At 46.5% G+C, this 23,173-nt stretch overlaps 2 protein-coding genes across 6 annotated transcripts in view; one reads left to right on the top strand and one right to left on the bottom strand.

Annotated features, from left to right (window-relative positions):
* WDR25 (WD repeat domain 25) overlaps window positions 1-268 on the bottom strand; it is a 141,623-nt gene extending 141,355 nt beyond the window's left edge. For 2 of the 3 annotated variants that reach the window (XM_019797767.2, XM_019797769.2), the window contains exon 1: window positions 22-268. The gene's annotated coding sequence lies outside the window, so the exon portion shown is untranslated. Of the gene's footprint in view, window positions 1-12 lie in introns of all 3 variants that reach the window. The other variant, XM_019797768.2, reaches the window with a different exon arrangement.
* The window catches only part of WARS1 (tryptophanyl-tRNA synthetase 1), a 32,560-nt gene continuing 9,520 nt past the window's right edge, over window positions 134-23,173 (top strand). Inside the window, exons 1-6 of one of the 3 annotated variants that reach the window (XM_034642950.1) lie at window positions 134-254; window positions 5,949-6,126; window positions 11,673-11,886; window positions 12,884-12,992; window positions 19,380-19,499; window positions 20,014-20,196. In XM_034642950.1, coding sequence (XP_034498841.1) covers window positions 6,013-6,126; window positions 11,673-11,886; window positions 12,884-12,992; window positions 19,380-19,499; window positions 20,014-20,196 — 740 coding nt within the window. In that variant the 5' untranslated portion in view covers window positions 134-254; window positions 5,949-6,012. Of the gene's footprint in view, window positions 255-522; window positions 659-1,059; window positions 1,232-5,948; window positions 6,127-11,672; window positions 11,887-12,883; window positions 12,993-19,379; window positions 19,500-20,013; window positions 20,197-23,173 lie in introns of those variants that run through there. The other 2 variants (XM_019797770.2, XM_002917463.4) reach the window with 2 other exon arrangements.

The following is a 23,173-nucleotide window of genomic DNA, read 5'->3' as shown; positions in this document are numbered from 1 at the left end:
CCCGCCGCTCACCACACGCACCGGAAGCGCTCGGTCCTGCCGGAGGCCGTCCGGCCTGCACTCCGCAGCCCAGGTGCGTTCAGCTGGTTCCGGGGCCTCCAACCAATCATCCGCGGCCTCCGCCCCGCCCCCACGCGAAAAGCCAATGATGGGGCAGCCTGGCCGGAAGTTGTTCCGGCCGGATGGAGTTTCCACGGACGCCTAGGAGGCCGCCCGTGGCTGAGCCGGCGGCGCTGAAGAGCCCGGCTGGGCGGGTAAGTGGGGGGATGAGGGAGGGCGGGAGGCCGGGGCGGCGCCGGATGACCTGGGTCTTCCGCAGCCGCCTGCAGGCGAGGGCCCGGAGTATCCTCCTCAGAGCCCGGCTCGCTGCCCGCCGGGTTCTGGCGCCACGAGGGGCGCGGAGGCTGTCACGGTGTCCCCTGCCCTCTTCCTCCGAGCGCCCGCGTCCCCGTCTGTCGCCCACTCCCGCCGGCACCGACCCATCCTCGTCTCCTCCCTCTTCTCCTCCCCCAAGGCGAGAGGCCCCCACTTTGACCGAGTGTGTGCCACGTGCTGGGGGCTTTGCCGGTAGTATCGCACTCAGTCCCCTCCGCGGTAAAATTAGGCGGCTTCTTTATGCCCGTTTCACAGATGAGGAACCCGAGGATGAAGCAGAGAGGTAAGGGCACTTGCCCAAGGTCTTGACACGAGAAAATGCCCAAGCTGGAATTGAAAGCTAGGTCCGTCCGACCCCAGAACTCATGCTCTTTCCACTGCATTGCGCTGCCTCAGCGAGCAGCTGCGGGGAATTCACAGTCGCTTTTCCGCCTTCCCACGACTACATGTGAACAGTTACTCGTGTTAATACAGAGGGTGGGGAACGGGAAGAGGGTGGAGAGGTTACATGAAGGCCAATCTGGGGTATGGGCTGGCTGATGCAACGACCGGCTAATGTCTCGGTCTCCACCCAGCCCCCCCACCCAGCCCACCCTGATTGGACAGTCTCACCAAGGAGGTTGGTCAAGAATCTCAAGTGTTTCTAAGAAACTGAGTAATTTATAAAAAAAATCCCTACGTGCAATTAGCTGAAGAGTGGGTTAAACAGGAAAAAAAAGAGGAGCCTTTTTCTAAAAGAGAAACTGAAAGAAACAGGGGAAGACTATAAAAGATCTCTGGCTGCTCTGGGCAGTCTCAGCCACTCAGCTGCCCGGCGTGACCAGTGGCCACCTCTGCAGTGCCTCCCACATCCTGGGTATGTATTGCCGTCTTTGCCAGGCTTAGAGCTCATTGGCATTTTTACCAGCCTTTTACCAAAACACTGAAAACCTTGGTTTGGGGGGTGAGGGACTGTCTCTTTTAGAATCAGGGTATCGTGCATTGTATCTCATGCCGTTGACCCAAAGTTCAGGTGATTCACCCCTTCAAAGGGGAATAGAGGTATTGGATGAGCAGTTCTGCCTGTTTGGCCTTATATCTTGACTTGCAGCACCTCCGCATTGGCTCTCACACACGGTCTTCACTGACAAGGTGAGACAGGGAATGGAAAGAATAATTCTGGAACCACTTAACAGACCATGACAATGACTTGGGCCATCCTGAAATCATCTCACAGATCAGAATACACTGATCTACAATTTGGGGAAAGGGGGCATAAACACAGCCAATTGCAGAGCAGCCGGGAAGAGCATCATTTCTGGATGCTTGGGATACCACCGGCATTCCAGTGCCTTACACCTTCAGCATCCTAATGTGTTAGCTCTCTCATCGTCATACCCAAGAGTATCTAATGCCTGGCTTCATAGAAATTTATGTCTCCTTTGCCGTTTAAGGTAGCATGCATTTTATTATTTGAAGGGAAAAATAACCTTTTTTCTCAGTGTTTAACAAAGAAAAGGTGGACATAACCTCTCCCAAGGGTTGAAGTGTTAAAGGATTCCTTGCTCCCCAGAGGTCGTTTTCTTGTCCTCTGGGGACTTGACGGTCCAAAGCCATTGTTGAGCACGCTGTGGGGCCTGGACGTGAAGGATGGTATCCCACCTCCCGGTAGTGTTGCAGGCATCCAGAAACAATGCTCTTCCCGGCTGCTCTAGAATTGGCTGTGTTTATGCCCCCTTTCCCCAAATTATAGATCAGTGTATCCTAATCTGTGAGATGATTTCAGGATGGCCCAAGTCATTGTCATGTTCTGTTAAGCGGTTCTATAATTCTTCTTCTATTCCCAGTCCCAAAATCACCCGGTGTCTTCAGGTGCCTGTTAAGCTTCTCCAGAACAATGGAACCTTTCAAAATGAGCACGAGATGCAAGATCTTTAAAAAGAGGAATTGAGAATTAATTTTTAAGAGCCTTTTAGCTTTCTCTTTAAAGGTACATTAGGGTCTGCCATGGACTATGCAGTTTTGCTCTTTCTAATTCCCAATACTTTTTTCAGAGGAGATAGGTAACTCCACAGATTATAGCTTTGTTTCTTTGTTTTAGATTTTACTGTTTGTTAAATAGATGAAACAACTCTCTTAACAAAGATTCAAAACTCTATTTGCACTTCATGCAGTAAACACTAAGATAGTCGTCCATAGAATTTTGGCATCTCGGACCCCTTTGAAAAAGTAACCTGGATATTCTACTTAGAACCATGCACATACCAGTGTGTATGCAAACTGTTGATGTCATTTCAGAAATGCTGAACTCTGGGTTTAAAACTTCTGAAATTAAATATCATTCTAAAAGTTAACAAAGGAGTATGTCGACCAGATGTGAGGAAGAAGGAGAACGGACACGAAATGGGGGTAAATGGATGGGCGTGTGAACTAAGAGATTCTGTTCTGTTTTCCTGTCTTTTTTTTTTTTTTAAGGTTTTATTTATTTGACAGAGACTCAGCAAGAGAAGGAACAGAAGCAGGGGGAGTAGGACAGAGAGAAGCAGGCCCCCCCACTGAGCAGGGAGCCCAAAGCAAGGCTTGATCCCAGGACCCCCGGGATCATGACCTGAGCCAAAAACAGACGCCTAACAACTGAGCCACCCAGACGCCCCTGATTTCCTGTCTTTCAAGAGGTTGCATCACACACACATACACACACGCACACAAGATTTATCATGTGGGTGGGTCCCATGCACCGTTTGCCTCTTGATCATGAGAGCGAGGAGACCTTACTTGCTGTTCCCTCATCAGTTTTAGCTTCCATGTGCTTCTCAAATGGAATTCTGCTTTGGGAAAACATATTTCCCTACAACAGGGACCCTAAGTGCAGGCCCCATTCGTCTAGCTCAGCCTCTACAGTTACCTGCCCCATTGCAGGGGGCGATTATCAGTCCAGGGCACACCCAGTTATTCTACCTGGTACTTTCTTTAGGAATTTTTAAGGCTAATGCTTTTGGTCCTACTCGCAGACTTCAGAACCTTACTGCTGTCACTCGTCGCCTTTCGTCGCCTTCTATGCCAGGTACCACACTTTTGGAAGGACAGGGATAAACCCAAGGGAATTCCAAAGAGAGCGACCAGGATGGTAGGCAGATGCTAGCAGTGGGTAAAGAAACCAGACGTGGGATGTGAGACCTGGAGAAGGCACCATACAGTCAGCCTGGCCCTTCGCAAATCCCAGCAGGCTCAGCACAGTGGCAAGATGCTAAAAATGAGCCTTTGTCAAGTCCACGTGGGTGAAATCCACCTTAAGCTGGAACAGGCACTTGCAAAGATAACATGAGAGGATATAAACTTGAGGGGGAACATTGAACTGGGTGACTTATGAGATTGATGAATTCAGTACATGTTTGTTGATAAATTGCTGTGTATCAGGCATTAGAGGCATATGAAAAAGTAAAACCCAGGGCTTGCTTTCACTGTCTGGTGGAAAAGACATGAATAACTAAATGCTGTGTGAGTGCCGTCATCAGGTTACTAACAGAATGTTGGGGATCACCGACCAATCAATCAGCTTGACCACAGAGGTGCAGGAATCAGGAAGGGCTGCAGAGAAGAGCTGAGGTCTGAATTAGTAAAATAACCTGCAGTCTGCAGGCGGATAGGGGAGAGTATCACATCCCGGGCAGGGGGAGCAGCTGGAATGCTGAGAGAACACATGGTTTAGGAGGGCTTTGGGGTCAGATCCTGGCTTAGCTACGCTGGCAGTGGAACCTCAGGGGGCTGTCCTGACTTCCCTGAGACGTCATCTCATCTGCTAGCACAGAGCGTATACCAAGCCATCCAACTTTGAAGGTTAGACAAATTTGGGATCATGCGTAAAAGAACTGGACGTGATGTTTGATCATTTGTGGCTAGAAGTAATTTTCATCCCTTTGATTATAATTTGATAGGGTCTGGGTGTTTTTCCTCTCCAGTGCTAGTCAGAGGTTCTTCCGCATTCCTTCTTGCAGGCCTCCCTAAACTGTGAGCTTTGTTATCTGAAGTATTTATTTCACCCAGCTTCCCTTTTCTGGGAATTGAGGTGATTCTCAGCAAGGAGGGAAAAGAAACTGGTTACTGTCTCATCCTGGTTTCAGTATTATGCTGTCATTGATTTATATGAAGATTAACCTAGGTAAAATTTACATCCTTCTTAAACATTTAACAAAATAGTAAAAACAAACTACCAGTGGGACCAGTGCCATCATGGACTGGTTATTTACTTGCGCCATGACTCTCCATCCCCACAGCAGTCCCGCAGGTGGTGTTACCGTCGGTCCCACTTCACACTTGAGAGGCTGAGACTCCTCACAGTTAAGTAACGTGTAGGACAGTGTTGGAGAGGGTGAGCTGTAGCTGCCTGAGTTTGTATCCCATCCCTTCCACTTGTGTTATCTTGAGGAAGTTCTGTAACCTCTCCGTGCCTCAGTTTGCTCATCTGTGAAATGGAGACAACAGATCTCTCTCCCAGGGTTGCTGTGAGGCTTCAGTGAATGGATGTTAAGGTGTTAAGGAATACAGCAGGTGTGGAGGTGCTGGAGGTTGGCTGCCCTGGCCCAGCCCATTGTCATTGTCCTCTCCTCGTTCAGGGCCTAGCGGCAAGTTGTAAACGGAGCTGGGGTTCGACCAAGCCCTGGAGTCCTAACAAATAATACTCATAATGGATTTATATCTTGCTTTACAGTTTATGGAATGCTTCCTTCTAGTTTTTCCTCATTTCTGCTCATAGCAGCCCTTGAGGTAGCTGAAAAGGATCCTGATTGTGCGCTGACATTCAGAAAGGGGAAGTAACTGACCCAAGAGGGAACTGATTGTGGCCAGTCTGTGCTCCAAGGCAGCATCATGTGGCCTGCCCTGTGTCCCACCTTCTTCAAGGTTAAAAGTAACGAATGATAAAAGGTGCAGGTACACCTTTTTCAGAGGGCTGCAATGAAGTAAGGCAGCATGTAGAATGGACAGGCTGTATATCCTTTTCCTCATTTGGATCCCAGAACAAATAAGGCCTTACCCTCATCTTAGATAAGGCCTTGTCCTCAACCCCAGACCTTGCTTAATCTGAGAACAGACCAGCTGGCCAGCAGAAGGAGCCATTTGCTCAGTGACCTGTTGGCTATGGCTACAAGGGCATGGGACTCATCCCCAGTACAATTAAGATAAAGAGTAAATTGCAGTCTGCCAAATGTTTTTAGCACTGGTGAACTTAAATTTGTTAAAGCACTTTGGTACTTGCTCCATACACAAACATGAGTCTCCCCTGGGTGCTGGGAACTGGCTGAGGCACACTTGGTCTTAGTCGGAGGGCTCCTTCCCCCAGTGAGTCCTAGCAGTTCCTTCAGTCCTCATGACTGGCATCTGTTCGTCCTCTCTTCTCCTTTTTCATGGCCCCAAATTTCTGCTTATACTTTTATTAATGTTATTTTATCCGTGCCCTTTATTTTAACTCCTCTCCAACCTTTTTGGAAAGACAAAGGACTAGGTAGATGCAGGAAAAGTAAAACAGCTGCAACGGCTTGTTAATCAATCAATCCCTCCCTCCCTTCCCACTCCCTTCTCCCCCTTCTTCCCTACAGTTTTGTCTGGACCACGGAGCAAATCTTCCAACCTCCTAGCCAGCTGTAAACCTAGGTCCAGGAGATGGCAGACATGCCCAACGGTGAGCAGGGGTGTGCCTCCCCGCTGGAACTGTTCAACAACATAGCAGCACAGGGGGAACTCGTGCGGTCCCTCAAAGCTGGAAAGGCATCGAAGGTATGTGATTTTGTTGGGTTCTCTACACGTGCATCTGGGCCAAGTCTGAGGTCATGTTACCCAGAACAAACTGTTCTCAAGACTCTGTTCCCTCAATAACTGAGGTATTTTGGCTATAACTATAAATTCATTTTCTCCTTCATTGATGCATGTGGTCTAAAGAAAAGCCATTGAAATCCAGCAGTCATCCACCCTGCCTGTTCCCAGAAATGAACATTTCAGTCCTTTCAGCTGATTCTCTCTCACAATCACACTTTTATATTGCTCCTTGTTGATATTCAAGTTTGGGGCTTTAAGTGTGGAAGATGAGTTAACACTTCTGTCAACACTTCCATCCCTCTGGTGTCCCGTGCATGACACAGTGTCAGCTTTGACGCTCTTCTGACTGCATAAATGCTACTGAGAGCTGACCCGTTGAGTAGAATATGAGTGTTTTTCCTTTCCTGCCCTGAAGTTGATACCTGTCTTAATTGCTGTCGGCTCTGTGTTTTCTTGTACTAATGGTAGTAGCTCTCCAGGCCCCCTCCAGTTAGGTGAATGTCCTCCCGAGGCACTCACATCAACCAGTCTTCAGCTCATCTCCAAAAGGTCTCTCCCAGGACCTCCATCTGCTCAGACTGCGTACTCTCACCGTCCACACTGTCCACCCTAGGCCCTCCCCTCGCCTCCCTGTTGGATCTCTGTTTCCTAATCCTGTCTCACTCCTCCTTTGTTTACTCTCTTGACAGAGCAAATCCTCCAATGGTCTCTGAAAAAATTCATGCCAAATAAATAATTTAGGGGGATCTTGCATGTCTGAAAGTATCTTTATGTAATATTTGATTGATAAGCAAGGGTGGGTATGGAATTCTAGGAGGGAAGTGATTTTTTTCACGGAATTCGGAAGCCAGTGGTCTGTCTTCACCTAGGTCCCTGGGTTGCTGTGGAGAAGCCAGAGGCCGTTCCCTTGTTTTGTCTCTGGAAATTTGCTCGAAGATCTCTTTGTTCCAGTGTTCTGAAATTTCTTGGGATGAGTACATCTTTTCTAACTAGAAACTTGCAAGCCGTATTCTGAGAAATTCTGTTGTTTCTGATTTCTTCTCTCCTGTTTTCTCTGTTTATGGATTTTTTTTCCCCCCAGAAACTTGTCCTCTGCTTTTATTTTTTGACTTGTGCTTTCCATTTTGTTTTCTTATTGTTGTTCTTTCAGGTATATTTCCTCAACTTATGTTGCCTTTTTTTTTTTTTTTTTAATATAAGTAAGCTCCTCACCAGGTGCCCCTTCCTCCACTTCTAACCCTCTAGTTGCTTTTCATTTATCCTGTTATTTTTAACTTCCATGAGCTCATTTGCTTTCTGAATGTTCCTTTCCTCATTGTACTCCATTCTCGTTTCCTAGGTACAATAAGTATTCTTTTATGTCTGAGATCTTGATGCTAGTTTTTCTGATGTTCTCTGTGGGACAGAGGAACTGGGTTGCGTGGCCATCCCTGACCTTCCCTGCTCCCAGTGCATTGCCCCCACCCCTGCTGTGCAGAGCTCCCCCAGTCTAGAAACTTGTAACCTGACCTCCCCAGCACAGGACCTCTGGCTGGGGAGGGGAGCGCAGCACAGGGGTGGAGAGCCAAGCAGCTGCTTCTTAAACGGAATTTCCACCTGTGCTCCTGTTTCATAGCCCACATTCACCTTCACTTCCATGGATGCCCCAGTCCCAGGACTCCCTAGCAGCGTAATTCCAGTGTTTGCACGACATCCTCCCGTTTGTTCTGTTCGGTCCATGGCCAGTCATCCCGCAACTCTACTACAGCTTCCGAAATCTTGTTGCCGGCGTCCTCTTGAGGTTGTGCCTTTCTGAAAGGTCTCTCTGCTGTTGTTGCAGGACGTTTCAGAAGTGTAATCCGTGCCGTCTGCATTTTTAATGCACATGAGCACTGCCTTGCGTTCTGCAATGCCTCCACTCTTAGGTCACTCAGCTCCTTCATCTCCATCACTTCCTCATCCATCACTTTCAACCCCTGTTGTCTCTTTTCAGAACCCCCCGCCCCAGGTCCTCCCCAGATGGGGGTCAACCATCTCCCACCCATCCTGGCAGTTTACCTTGACTCTTTGGACCCCAAACACTCCATTCCACATTAAAAGAAATAAATAGTACTGAAAGAAAGTGATATCCCAAAAAAGGAGTTAGTTAATCACAGGAAGAAGTTTATACACCAGATAGGACTCAGTGGATGAGACTAAGTTGTTTTTTAAAAATCTGAAATAAATAGGGGCGCCTGGGTGGCACAGTGGTTAAGCGTCTGCCTTCGGCTCAGGGCGTGATCCCGGCGTTCTGGGATCGAGCCCCACATCAGGCTCCTCCGCTATGAGCCTGCTTCTTCCTCTCCCACTCCCCCTGCTTGTGTTCCCTCTCTTGCTGGCTGTCTCTATCTCTGTGGAATAAATAAATAAAATCTTTAAAAAAAAAAATCTAAAATAAATAAAGGACCCAAATGTTAATCATTTGCTCTTTAAACCCATTTTTGGGAAACTTGACAGTGGTATCAGTGTTGATATAACATTAAGTTCGAGTAACACTTAGCAAGTGTTTTTAGTTAGCAGTTCTTTGTGATCTCCAGTTATGTTCATTATTAAACAAGCAGTACTTCTTTTTTTTTGTTTTTTTTTTTTTTAAAAGATTTTATTTATTTATTTGACAGAGATAGAAACAGCCAGTGAGAGAGGGAACACAAGCAGGGGGAGGGGGAGAGGAAGAAGCAGGCTCATAGCAGAAGAGCCTGATGTGGGGCTCGAACCCATAACGCCGGGATCACGCCCTGAGCCGAAGGCAGACGCTTAACCGCTGTGCCACCCAGGCGCCCCAAACAAGCAGTACTTCTTAACACAGTTTAGAATTACTCTTCCAAGTGTGTTCTTTGACTTATGCAATCAGCTGACTCTCAACAAGAGAGAGCAGAGGTTGCATGATGAAGTCAGAGTTACATGATGAAAATTCAGAAGTAAATTTGACCCTGGAATGTGTTAAAACAGAAGCACCTGATATTTTAGAAATTCACTTTATGCAAAGTACTCGAGCCACTTTGGGAACTCTGATACAGTGAAGGCACCGTGGGCTCTTTCTCCACCTATCTCTGCCATGTGTTTCGGCTGTGGTCCTCAGCGTACTTTTCTGCTCTGTCTACTGAGGGAATAAGACTCCCTGCTTTCGGTAACAGCTCGCTAAAAAGCAGGGTGTCTCCTGGGGGGATAGGTCAGAATCTAGGGGGAGACTGGCCAGGGGCATGAGCAGTTTGGGCAGGACTCAGGAGATGACACTGGTTCACAGAGGTTAAGACAGAGAGCAAAGCCTTTTTTCTTGTTCTTTTACTTTACATAAACTTTTTAAGATTTTATTTGAGAGAGTGTGTGAGAGAGGGAGATCACAAGCGGTGGGGTGGGGGAGGGGTAGAAGGAGAAGCAGACTCCCCGCTGAGCAGGGATCCCGATGCAGGACTCAGTCCCGCGACACTGGGATCATGACCTGAGCTGAAGGCAGATGCTTAACTGAGCTACGTAGGCACCCACAGTAAACTTTTTACATTGAACTGCACCATTTATTCAGAAAGGTATCGAGCTCATAATCAGCATACTGAATTTTCACAAAATGACCACAACTGTGTAACCAGCGTCCAGATCCAGAAACAAGACAGGAGCATCTGGAAGCCATCCTCAGGCCCCTTCAGTCACTGCCTCTACCCTCCACCCTAGGCCTCCACCATAGATTGTTCTCCCTGTGTTGGAACTTTAGATAAACTCAGATTGTACATAGTCTTTGTTTTGTTTTATTTTTTCCTCCACCATAACATCAGCTTCTAAATCCTGTTTGAGTGTTCTGGTCCATGTTAGATTGGGAACAAGAAGATAGACAAGGCAAGCTTGTCTGTCCATTTAAATCGCACTCTAGACTACAGACAGTTTTCGAGCAGGGACACTGGTTAAATGTGTGACTTCCAAAGAGCCTCCTAGTTGTAAGCAGAGTTAGAGCGGATAGAGTATGAAATGTCAACATAGCCAGTGATAAGAGGGTATTGACTAAAGTGTACTTCAAAGCAGGCTCATTCTTCGCATGGATAATTCAATAAATCCTGCTTGCTAAACATTTGTTGCACTGAGTTCAGGCACTGCAGAAATGAGTAAAACATACTTACCTATCCCTCCTGGGCAAATACCCTATCTCTTATGGGAGGTATATCCACGGAGTTACTGAGCCCACAATTCTTTTTTTTTTTTAAAGATTTTATTTATTTATTCGACAGAGATAGAGACAGCCAGCGAGAGAGGGAACACAAGCAGGGGGAGTGGGAGAGGAAGAAGCAGGCTCATAGCAGAGGAGCCCGATGTGGGGCTCGATCCCACAACGCCGGGATCACACCCTGAGCCGAAGGCAGCCGCCCAACCTCTGTGCCACCCAGGCACCCCTGAGCCCATAATTCTAATACATTGTAATAATGAATTCCAGGTAGTTTCAGAGTTGGAAACAGAAATCCACGTCTGCAGAAGCGCCCCGCGGTGACAGTTCTCTGTGGCTCCGGGGCTGCATCTGACACAGCCGTTCCCTCCGAACGGAGGTTGGTGATGTGTCTCTCCACTTAGGAAGCCCGCTTCATAGAACACGATGTATACACTCTAAATGGGAATGTTTGTACTTCCTTTGGCAAGCAAATTGGCCTGTGTGTATTCTTTGTGATCTAATCCAGCAAGGCCAGATACAGGAGCAGAGCTTTGGGGCATAGCATGACTAATCTGCCTAATTGGGCCTGCTCTTCCAGAGACCAGCCTTCATGGGTGGCTCGTGTGGGCTTCTGGAGCAGGAGGTCTCTACCAGATTTCTAGGGTACCCAAGGATATATTTTTACATTTGTTTTTCTCATGCTTATTTTTAAACACTTAGCATGCAAACACTTTGGACAGCTTGATGAGACTCCAAAATACAGTAATACAACTATTTCCCACGACATCCCTCCTTAATTTAGGACTTGAAAGCCTGTGTTTTTCCTTTCCTTTATCTGCTTCCCTGATGTCTAGAGTTGCTGTTACTGTCCTCAGTGGCATTATTTAGGCTTCCACAAATACTCATCTCAACTGTGTAGAATGTCAAAACAAGGTCCGACGTAGAATTCCTTATACTCAGTCCGGGGAGCTTGTCATACATGTTCTCTGGCATCAGTGGTGTTTGAGAAACCTTTAGCATATTTACTGTGTCATAAATAACAGTGTGTATCTTGTCCATTTGTCCCACAGTGTTTGTGGTAGTAATCCATAGCACTAGAACAGCACAAAAATAAAAGACATTCAGGCCCATGACTTGCTGTGTGTCCATGGGCAAGCTCCTTTGCCTCTCTGAGTCTCAGAGTCTTCAGCTGGAACAGCACAGTGACAGTGCTGCCTGCCTCCGAGGGGTGCGGTGAGGCTAAGGAGGGAATGAGTGTGAGGGCATTTAGCACTGTGCCTACCACTTCACAGCAGTCACGTTTAGCAAAACATTAGCTACGGTGGTATTTTTAGCCTTCATCCTCATTTCCTTTGTCCAGGATGAAATTGATTCTGCAGTAAAGATGTTGTTATCATTGAAAATGAGCTACAAAGCCACCGTGGGGGAGGACTACAAGGCCGACTGCCCTCCAGGGAACCTGGCACCTGGGGGTGATAGTGGCATGGACGCCGCAGAAGCTGAGGAGGATTTTGTGGACCCGTGGACAGTACAGACGAGCAGTGCCAAGGGCATTGACTATGACAAGCTCATTGGTATGTCCTGGGAGAAGCCCCAATTGACACAAGTGATTCCCTTGAGTTGATCCCATTGGTGTTTTTTTATTTTGAATTATAAACCCAGTCAAGCTTCAATGCCAAGGAAAAACTAGATCCTAAAATCTTTTGGTCATGCAGTACATTCCCAAAGGATTCTTTTTAACTTGAATCACAGTGTGAAACTTACTTCAAAATAACAGTCTATAGTAGACAGCTTAGTAGAAGCTTTTTCCTTTTTTTGAGGATTCAGAACTTGAGGAAAGGTCTATTAGAATGGCGTCTTTGCAGTCATTTAAATCACCTCTCACTTAATGGTTAAAGTCAGGAATGGATTACCTAAGTCTCTCTTCCAGTGATACTGACTGTGGAGCTAAAAAGCTGGAAGTCATCTTAAGAAGGGGGATTCCTCACGGGACAGGTGGCCACTGGCAAGCCCCTCCTTGCGGGGCTTCCTGCTTACAGAAGTCCTTACTCTGGGATCAGTGGTAATCACCAGTGAAGAGGCATTACTGAGATGTTTTTATCAAAGTCAAAAGCCATTTTCCATAATTTAAGTATAGACCATCAATGAGGGAAAACTCGTTTGAAGACATGTTAATTCAATGCAACAATTAAAGAATAGTAAAATTATGGTGTCAGTGTCCACAAATTATACTTTAATAAGCAACTGGGGTGGGGGGGAGATGTGAAAAGTTGCTAGCCAGACTGAATTCTAGATATGTTTTCTGTCAAAATCCAGTCCCAGACAGAACAGCATTTTATTCTATAATTTGTTGCCTCTTTGCTGGTTGTGATCTCAGCTGTCCTTATTACCATGAAAGACATTTGACATTGAGTTGAGAGAAGGGACTGGGAGCAGAAGGCCTAAAGAGTCTGGGTACTTTAAGATTGTATACAATACACTAGTTTTTCCCCTTCAGTAATACCCGATCACCATACCTCACACCACCTGAGATGGCCATATCTCCTTTGTCCCAATTTTTCTTTTTTCCAGTTCGGTTTGGAAGCAGTAAGATCGACAAGGAGCTGGTAAACCGGATAGAGCGAGCCACGGGGCAGAAACCACACCGCTTCCTGCGCAGGGGCATCTTCTTCTCACACAGGTCGGGCTTCCTGCTCTCCTCTCCTTTGAATTCCAGACATGATTTAGAGGCTCTTCCCTCAAGCTGCCTGCTCCTATGGGGACAGTGGTAGCCAACTGTCTGAAGATTGGGGTCCACCTTCTGTCCATAACTGGCTGTGGGTTCATGCCCTGTGCCTTCACCCTCAGACCCTTACTATATTCATTTATGAACAGTTCACTTCACAAAGTAGAGGTCACATACACAGCAGATGAGATTCATGCCAGATTATGCTCTATAAATCATAAAATATCATAAAGACGAAAGAGATTAATATGTCCAAGTTGAACATTTCCCACGCGATAAGCAGTGGCTTCCTGAAATCCCGTGCCCTCTTCCTGCTATTGTACTGGCCCACTCATAAATCCTATCAAAAGAGAAACTAACAGAGTGTACCTGGAAGAGACTGTCCCTACCCTAGACTATAAATTCCGTGCAGATAACAATCAGAAAATAGGCAGGTTCCAAAAGTGTTCTTGCTATACCCAACCCACATTTTAGCCCATTTTATTGTCCGTGGGAGGGTGGTTCTGTTCTGCTTGCTCTGCACGGTTACAGGAGAGCACACACAGGACAGAACTTGGCAGCCTGCCAGAGCACTTCAAATGTCCTGTGCAGAAAACTCCAAACCCTGCTCAGCCCTCCTTCTGAACAGAATATGATCAAAGCTTTTTATTTTTATTAAGACTTAATTCACATTTTTAAAGTATACAATTCACAAATGTAAAGTGGTCCTTAGTATATTCATAAGATTGTACAGCCATCACTACCACTGTCTAATTCCAGAACATTCTCACCACTCCAGGAAGAAACCCAATCCCCATGAACAGTCACTCCCCCATACCCCAGTCCTCACACACCACTGGCAACCATTGTGTTTTCAAGGTTCCACCGTGTGGTGGCATGTGTTCATTCTTCCCTCCCTTTTATACCTGAATAGTGTTCCACAGAATAGATACACCCCATTTTTTGTTTATCCACTTACCATTTGCTGGGCATTTGGGTTATTTTCACTTTTTGGTTCTCAGTAGTGCTGCTCTGAGCATTTGTGTACAAGTTTCTGTGTGGACATGTGTTTCCATTTCTCTTGGTGAGAACAGAATTGCTGCATCGTAAGGTAGCTCTAGGATTTTCTGAGGAACTGCCAAGCTGCTGTCCACGGTGGCTGTCATTTTGCTTCCCCACCAACAATGCATAGAGAAAGGTCCCAGGTCACACCCTCACCAACACTTACTGTTTCCTACTTTGTGTTTTTTTATAGCTGTTCTAATAGGTATGAAGTGGTTATTCATTGTGTTTTGATTTATATTTCCCTAATAACTCAGGACATTGAACATCTTTTCATGTGCTCATTGGCTATTTTTATATATTTCCCCCCCAACTGCTGCCCCCACCTTTTTTCTTTTTTCTTTTTTTTTTTTAAGATTTATTATTTGAAAAAGAGAGAAGCAGGAGGAGGGGCAGAGGGAAAGAGAGAGGGGGAGAGAGAATCTCAAGCGGCCTCCCTGTTGAGCACAGAGCCCCATGCAGGGCTCTATCCCAGGACCCTGAGATCATGATCTGAGCTGAAACCAAGAGTCAGACGCTTAACCAGCTGAGCCACTCAAGGGTCCACCTGCCTATTTTTTATATTCTTTGGTGGAGCATATCTATTCTGATCCTTTGCCTGCTTTTTAATTAAGTTGTTTGTCTTTATATTATTGTTACAATAGTTCTTTATTCTGGATGCTAGTTTCTTACCAGATACACAGCTTGCAAATGCTTGCTTCTATAATACAGATCGTCTTTTTACTTTATTGACAGTGTCCTTTGAAACACAAAACTTTCTGATTTTTATGAAATCCATTTTTTTCTTTGGTTTCTTTTGCTTTTAGTGTCTTATCTAAAAATTATTGCCTAATCCTAAGATTATGAAAATTTGCATCTGTGTTTTCTTCCAAGAGTTTTATGATTTTGGCTCTTACATTTAGGTCTCTGATTCATTTTGAGTTAATTTTTTATATGGTGTGAAGTAGGGTCCAACTTCATGTTTTTGCATGTGGATATCTCGTCCCAACACCATTTTCTGAAGACTGCTTTGCCCCTAATTGAATTTTCTTGGCACCCTTGTTGAAAATCAGTTGACCATACATTTAAGGGTTATTTAAACTTACTAAATAGTCTTGATTACTGTGGTTTTGTACTAAGTTTTGACATTGGAAAGTGTGAGTTCTCCAGCTTTATTCTTCTTTTCAAGATTATTTTGCCTGTCTGGGTCCCTTGCCTTCCTGAGTTATTTTAGGATTAGCTTGCTAATTTCTGGGAAAAAAAAAAAAAGAGGACTGCTGGGATTTTGATAGGGATTGCACTGAATCCATAGATGAGTTTAGGGAGTGTTGCATCTTAAAATGTTAAATCTTCCAATCCATGCACATAGAATGTCTTTCCACTCAGGGCCATAGTTTCTTTCCAGTGGTGTTTTGTAGTGTTCAGTTTCTAAGTCTCGTACTTCTTTTGTTAGATTATGGGCATAACGTTGGGTCCCATGAGTTAAGGGGTCAGTCCATAAAGAGTGCCCCCCAGCCTACTTAGATGCCGATCACAAGTCCAGGTTGTCACCTGTGCTTCTGACTGACCAGCTATAAATCAGAGGTTCCCAAAATCCCCTCCTGGGGTTTGATTAATTTGCTAAAGTGGCTCACATAACTCAGGAAAACCACTTACTTACAGGATTACTGGTTTATTATGAAAGGACATAACTCAGGAACAGGCAGATGGAAGACATGCAGAAAACAAGGTCTTTAGGAAGGTTTGGAAGTTCCACGCCCTCTCCACATGCACTCCTCTCCCCACACGTGCACATGTTCACCGACCAGAAGCTCTCCAGACCACATCCTTTTGGTGTTGAACGGGGGGCTTCATTACATAGGTGTAATCATTAGTGATTAAGCTCAATCTGCAGCCCCTTTTGTGGGGAAAGGGGCTGATAAGTACCAACCTCTAATGAGGGTTGGTTCCCCTGGCAACCAATCCCCATCCTTAAGTTACCTAGGGACTTTCTAAAAGTCACCTTATTAACATAAACTCAGGTGTGGTTGAAAGGGGCTTTGTTATATGAATGTCACATTTATGCCTCTTATCACTTAGGAAATTACATGGACTTTAGGAGCTCTGTGACAAAAACCAAATATATATTTCTTACTATAAATCACAATTATCTCACTTCTCTATAGAAATACAACTGATTTTTGTCTATTGATCTTAAATCCTGCAGCTTTACTTCATTTATTAGCCCTAATAGGTTTTTTTTCTTTTTTTGAGGGTTCTCTAGAATTTTCTGTGTGTAGAATCATGTCTCCTAAGAATGAAGATAATTTGACTCCTTCCATTCCAATTTGGATTTCTTTTTTCTTGCCTAATTGCCCTGGCTGGAACTTCTAATACAGTGTTGAATAGGAGTGGTAACAGCAGGTATCCTTGTCTTATTCCTTTTTTTTTTTTTTTTTTTTAATTTGGCGAGAGAGGGAACACAAGCAAGGGGAGTGGGAGAGGGAGAAGCAGGCTTCCCGCTGAGCAGGGAGCCCAATGTGGGGCTTGATCCCAGAATGCTGGGATCATGACTTGAGCTGAAGGCAGACGCTTAACGACTAAGGTGTTGGATTTTGTCAAACTCTTTTTCTGCATCCGTTGAGATAATCATGTGATTTTGTCTTCTGTGTAATATAGTGTATCACATTGATGCATTTTTGTATGTTGAACCTACTTTGCATGCCTGGGACAAATCCCACTTGATCATGGTGTATCATCCTTTTTACTTGTTGCTGGATTTGGTGTGTGAGTTGCTGAGGATGTTTTTGTCTGTATTCATAAGGGTCTGTAGTTTTCTGTTGATGTCTTTGCTTGGGGTGTCAGGATATCCTGGCCTCGGAATAAGTTTGCAAGTAATTCCTCTTCAATTTTTTTGGGAGGATTTATGAAGGATTGTTGTTAATTTTTTTTTTTTAAGGATTTATCCATTCATTTTAGAGATGGAGAGAGCATAAGCGGTGGGGGGGGGGAAGGAGCAGAGGGAGAGGAACAAACAGATTCCCCGCTGAGCCTGACACAGGGCCCAACCCCAGGACCCCGAGATCATGACTTGAGCCGAAATCAAGTCAGATGTTTAACCAACTGCACCACCCGGCACCCCTGTTAATTGTTTTTTAATATTTGATAAAATTCATCATGAAGCCATCTGGTCCCAGGCTTTCCTTTGTGGATCATTTTTTGATTGCTACTTCAGTTTCTTTGTTATAGATCCGTTCAGATTTTCTCTTTCTTTCGGAGTCGGTTTGCTAGTTGTTTCTCTCCAATAATTGGTCTTTTTCATCAGGGTTGTGGGCATACGCTTGTTCCTATTATTCCTTTGTAATCCTTTTTATTCCTGTAAAATCAGTAGTAATGTCCCTTTTTTCATTCCTGACTTTGGTAGAGTCTTCACTTTTTTTTTTCCCCTCTTGGTCACTTTAGCTCAAGGTTTACCAATTTTGTTGATCTTAAATCAAAACTTTTTATCTTGAGGGGCGCCTGGGTGGCACAGCGGTTAAGCGTCTGCCTTCAGCTCAGGGCGTGATCCCGGCGTTATGGGATCGAGCCCCATATGGCTCCTCCGCTATGAGCCTGCTTCTTCCTCTCCCACTCCCCCTGCTTGTGTTCGCTCTCTCCCTGGCTGTCTCTATCTCTGTCGAATAAATAAATAAAATCTTAAAAAAAAAAAAAAAACAAAAACTTTTTGTCTTGGGGCGCCTGGGTGACTCAGTCAGTTAAGCATCTGCCTTCGGCTCGGGTCATGATGGGAGTCTGTTTCTCCCTCTCCCTATGCGCCTCCCCCTGCTCCTCTCACTCTCTCTCTCTCTCTCTCTCTCTCAAATAAGATCTTTAAAAAAAAATTTTTTTTAATCTCAGCACTACAGTTGTTCTTGCCCATGCACCTTACTTTATTTACTTCAGTATAGTAACCCTATAGGCGCTTGGCTTAGGGCGTCATAGGACTTGTAGCTTTTGGCCATTCTCAGATTTGAGGATGCCCCTCTGTCTAATTTTATCATCTGTAAAGTAGGGAATTAGCTGGCGAGCTGCAAACTGTGGGTTTTGACTAGGCTCCCTCACCTGCCGGAAGCCATTCTCACAAAGCTGAGCTCGGAGTGCTTGCCTGAGTCCATCATCTGCACCGCTGGAGAGGGCCTTGCCCCCAGGGCAGCACGTGGGCGAAGGCTCTCAGAGACTTGAAGAACAGCTCAGGGGACAGCTGCATTTTTTTTCTCTCCTATAAACCCATAAAAGTTTGATTTGGTTAATTGTGAGAACCAAAGAAGGACTCTTTCTTCCAAAATTAAGTTTAATTCTTTCCTTATTTCAGAAGCAGTGTATTATTGGTCCCTATAGGAAAAAAATTAAAAAAATAAAATAAAAAAATGAAATCTCAACACAAAGAAACAATTCCCATAATTCCATGAGCCCAGAGAGGAGCACTGTTAACCCTTGATGTGGGGTATGAGGAGGAGTCACTTTTTAGAATACTCATGTGGGGTCTGCTACTCGGACCCCTGAAAAAGGTCCTCTTTTATTTGGGGACACTTTGTCAAGAAACAACATTTACACCCTCGAGTAGTGGTTTCACACCCTGGCAAACATTGTGATCACTGAGGGAGCTTTTTAAAAATAACAGATGCCCAGACATCACCCAAACCCACTGAATCAGAATTTCTGAAGGTGGGACCCAGGTAGAGGTAATGCGACCAGGTGATTCTGACGCATAGCCAGGAAGGAGAACCCTTCATGTCATCGTCTGTGGACCGTAGTCCCGGGGGCAGGTGGATGAGTCCAGAATGCCGCCCGGCTGAAGACACTTGGTCCCAGCCTGGCGGAGGAAGCCCAAATGAGATTTCCAGCTAGGGACTTCCCCTCCACACTCCGAGGAGTTCTTTCTAACTCCTGTCCCTGAGTCAGGACTGTGTGGAACCCTGCAGTCTCCCCGGTCTGGATCTCCAGAGTCTCCAGGCTAGAGGTTCTGACCAAGGATTGTGTAGTTTTGGCTTGGTGTCATTCCCAGGAACAGGTGTAAAGTAGATGGTGTGTGGATGTTGGTATTTGAAGTTTCTGAACGGCTTCCATTGGCTGCCCAACCGTATCCCTCTTTCATTCCAGACCTGCATGTCTTTTACTTTAAAACAATTACAGGAGAAAGAAATCATGTTGGTAGACGTTTCTGTCATTTTCCTAACATGCGCACCATGGGTAACAAACTCTAATCGTTGTGTTGTGTTTTCTCTGTCTTCTCCAAGTGAGCATTAGTGCTTTAGTGTTTCTCTCAGTGTTTCACACCATTTCCTTTTCTCCTTTTTCCTTTAGAGATGTGAACCAAATTCTTGATGCTTATGAAAACAAGAAGCCATTTTATCTGTATACGGGCAGGGGCCCCTCTTCCGAAGCAATGCATGTAGGTCACCTCATCCCATTTATTTTCACAAAGTAAGTATTGTATGTCTTTTTTCCCTTTTATTAGTGAATTAGGAATGTTAGTTATCAACCATGTCAGAATGACAGGACAGTCCTAGTTTGTGTTTGTTAAACAAGGTATGAGGGGACTGGTGCCGTTGTGGCTTCGGTTCCCTCTGTTTCCAGTGTCACGTTAGAAAGCGTGGTGTGATGGAGGAAGCACGGCTTTGGAGTCAGCCTGTCTGTCTCCTCCTGTCCCTGTCCCTGTGACCGTAGCAGTCACTTCCCTGAGCCACCTTTTCTACGTCTCCAGGAGGGGAGTGATAACACGTACCTCCTAAAACTATCACCAGGCTGCAAAATCGCGTCCCTCAGCTCTCACGGAGCAGAACACAGGGCTTTCTGCGCTGCTGAGTGTCCAGCTCCATGGCTTAAGATTGTGTGACTGGATAGACAAGAAAGTTTTGACACATTCTCAGTAGGAGCTGTGTGTTCAGGTGCGGAACAGGGAAGTGAGATGACAGCCTTCTTCCCGTGTGTCTCGCAGGTGGCTGCAGGATGTGTTTAACGTGCCCTTGGTCATCCAGATGACGGATGATGAGAAGTACCTGTGGAAAGACCTGACCCTGGACCAGGCCTACGGCTATGCCGTGGAGAACGCCAAGGACATCATTGCCTGCGGCTTTGACATCAACAAGACTTTCATCTTCTCCGACCTCGACTACATGGGGTAAGGAGCGTGCGGCTGCATGGCCTTAAGATCTGGGGAACGTTTTCCTTCCTTTCCGACACGTCGGGATGTGGTTTCTTGGTCTCTTTCACCAGCTGAGGTTTCCAGCCCCAGCTTGAGACGGAATTGTAGTTTCTCTCCAGGGAGAGTCAGTTTGCTGGGTTAGGGTCTTTCTCTTTCTTGGAGTACCTTTTTCCTCACAGAGAAAAGACTGGCTGGCACACAGTCCCCTCACAGTCCAGTTCTTTAAATCGGCCACTCCATAGCTGAAATATTGCATTCAGAAAATCCTTGTATTGGAGCTTTTTTTTTTTTTTAAAGACTTCATTTATTTGTCATAGAGTACTAGAGAGCAAGCGTAAGCAGGGGGAGCAGCAGGCAGAGGGAGAAGCAGGCTGCCGCTGAACAAGGAGCCCAGTGCGGGACTTGATCTGGGATCAGAAGCCACAACGGCACCAGTCCCCTCATACCTGGGATCCCAACCAGAACGAAAAGCAAACGCTTCACCAACTGAGCCACCCAGGTGTCCCCAAATTGAAACTTCTGTCCCCAAATTGAAACTTCTGAGGTTGTCTTCATCCCAAATGACTACCAAGAACTGTGTTAGAAAAATAAGACTCTGTCACGTGTCCCAGTAAGAATATGTTGTTCTGCTCAGCAAGTACTTCCTGAGCACCTGAGATGCAGTGCTCCCCCCAAGGCTCTGGCGGTCCCCAGGAACGTAAGGGGTGTGGCCCCTGTCACGGAGGGCTCGTCGAAGGCACAGGATGGACTGTGTTCAACTGAGTGCGGAGGAGCTTATTACCATTTCCCCAGAATGTCCCCTTTATAGGATTGCATCCAGGTGGTGGCTTCATATCCACAGAAATAGTTGCCTTGATAAGAAGTCTGGCCTTTTTGCCAACTAGTAAATGAATTCATAACTTTTTAATTTTATCTGTGAGGTTTTTAAAATCACTTCTCTGTGGGCATAGAGACATTGTGGTGTCCTTGAGGAGACATGGTCTTTGAAGGAAGGACACAGACCTGGTTTCAAGTCCTGGCAACTCTGTTTAATGGTCATGAGTCGCAGCAAGCCTGGTCGATGAAATAGGGTTACGTGAGACCTTAGGAGTCGTCATCATTATAATTTGCATGGTGCTTTATTTTACATCTCTCCCCTCATTCCTTAAGAAGACCTGATTCTCCTGCTCGCGTGCAGAGCCATACTCTGGGCCCTGCTGCTCTTTCCAGGGCCAGGCGGAGCTGGCAGCTGCCCAGTCACCACGTCCTGTGGTGCTTCCTCTTGCCTCCCACGGTAGCCCCTCGTGGTCTCAGTCCCCCACCAGCCAGCACTCTCCGTGAAGCACAGATGGTCTTGCCACTCTCCACCCCGTGCCGCTCCCCCTCTGTCATCATCAGGATGAAGCACTCACTTTCCGTGACAGGCCCTTCAGTGATTAGGCCGGTGTTCCTCTCCAGTGTCACTGCCACCTCAGCGAGATGGAACACTCTGCAGTTCCATAGCCCCCCTCTTCTCTGCCCAGAGATCCCCCCCTTTCCTGACCTCACCTCTCCCAGTGCGGAGGAGCCCTACGTGGTCTCCAAACACACGGGCAAGCATCACCTCTTCCTGGGAGCCGTCTCTCCCATGGTCCGATTCACATGTGCCCCCCAGCACACCACGCTCCACCTTGGCCACATCTGGTATGGGGTGAGGGGTGGCCGTGCTCCGCTGGGTCAGTAAAACAAATAGTCACTGAGCGCTCTCTGTGTCCGGTGCCCTCCTAGGCCCTGAGAACCCAGCAGTGAGCCAAGCAGGGTCGCTGCCTCGCTGACCAGAGGTGCTGGTGGAGCAGAAACAAATGCCTCCTGCATCCACGAAGATGACAGTGGTAGGCGCGGGAGAGGCCACCGCACACACACACCCCTGCACTTGGCATATTCTGAGAGAACTCGGGTCCGAGGCCACTTGCCCAGCCCGTCTCTCTGCGTTCTGCACTTGGTGTCCTCAACCTTGCTTGGCAGAACTTCCTTTTTCTTCATGAACTCAGAGTAGAAATGAAAACCCAGATGACTTGTACATCAGAGGGTCTGTGCTACCTCTTCTCAGAAAGACCTTTTAGGTTGAACCTAAGTTCAGGAGAGAGTTTTAAAAGTTAAGTCCTGTTTTCCAATGTCTTATTCCCTTTAAGAGTTTGTTTGTTTGTTTGTTTGAACAGTTGAACTTTTTTTTTTTTCCTTGAAATTTAACTCAAAAAACTCAGATTTTTAATTTAACAAAGCTCCTTCCTGGTCTTCAGGAGCTGAAACTACAACCAAGCCAGCCTCCACCCTCTCTTTGGGTGGGAGCGAAGCGGCGAGGGCCCCACGGGGAAAGAAGCCCAGGGCAGGCAAGCTGGCTCCGGACGCCCCATCCCCACACGCGTTTCTGGCCCTGTGTGTGGGCCCAAAGAGGCCTTCCTGCCAGGAGCCGTGGGGGATGGAAAGCCACTGCACCAGGGATCTGAGAGCTGGTGTTCCAGACCCAGCCCTGCTACTGGTTGGTGTGGTTCCTTTGGGCAAGTCCTTACATTCTCTGAGCCTCCCTTAGCCTGTAAGTCGGGGGCTTCGTACTAGTCAGAGGCAGTCTAGCGGAGGGGTTCGTCAGCGTGCCTGCCTGGGTTCACCTCCTGACCACCGTTTCCTGTGTGATGGGCTCCTGAGTTACCTGCTCTCTGCCCGCTTGCTCAGCCCGCTCCTTCATGCAGTAGGTATTCCTTGAGCATTCCAGGGAGCAGCCGTGTTGGGAGCATTTCACATGCTGCCAGGTTCCCAGTGTGTCCTCTCTCTGTGACATGGTCCCCCGACCCCTACCCCTGACCAGTGCCCTGGGGCCGAAATTCAGCAAGCTGCTACGTGAAAGTGGCTCTCGGTCCCCTCTCCTGCTCCTGAGTGGGACTTGGTTCAACTCTGCCCAAACCCTGGTATGGGGTCTTTGCCTTTACAGTCCTCCCTG

This window comes from Ailuropoda melanoleuca, chromosome 14 (assembly GCF_002007445.2).
Source record: "Ailuropoda melanoleuca isolate Jingjing chromosome 14, ASM200744v2, whole genome shotgun sequence".
Taxonomy (NCBI): domain Eukaryota; kingdom Metazoa; phylum Chordata; class Mammalia; order Carnivora; family Ursidae; genus Ailuropoda; species Ailuropoda melanoleuca.
This window is presented reverse-complemented; position numbering and strand designations above follow the sequence as displayed.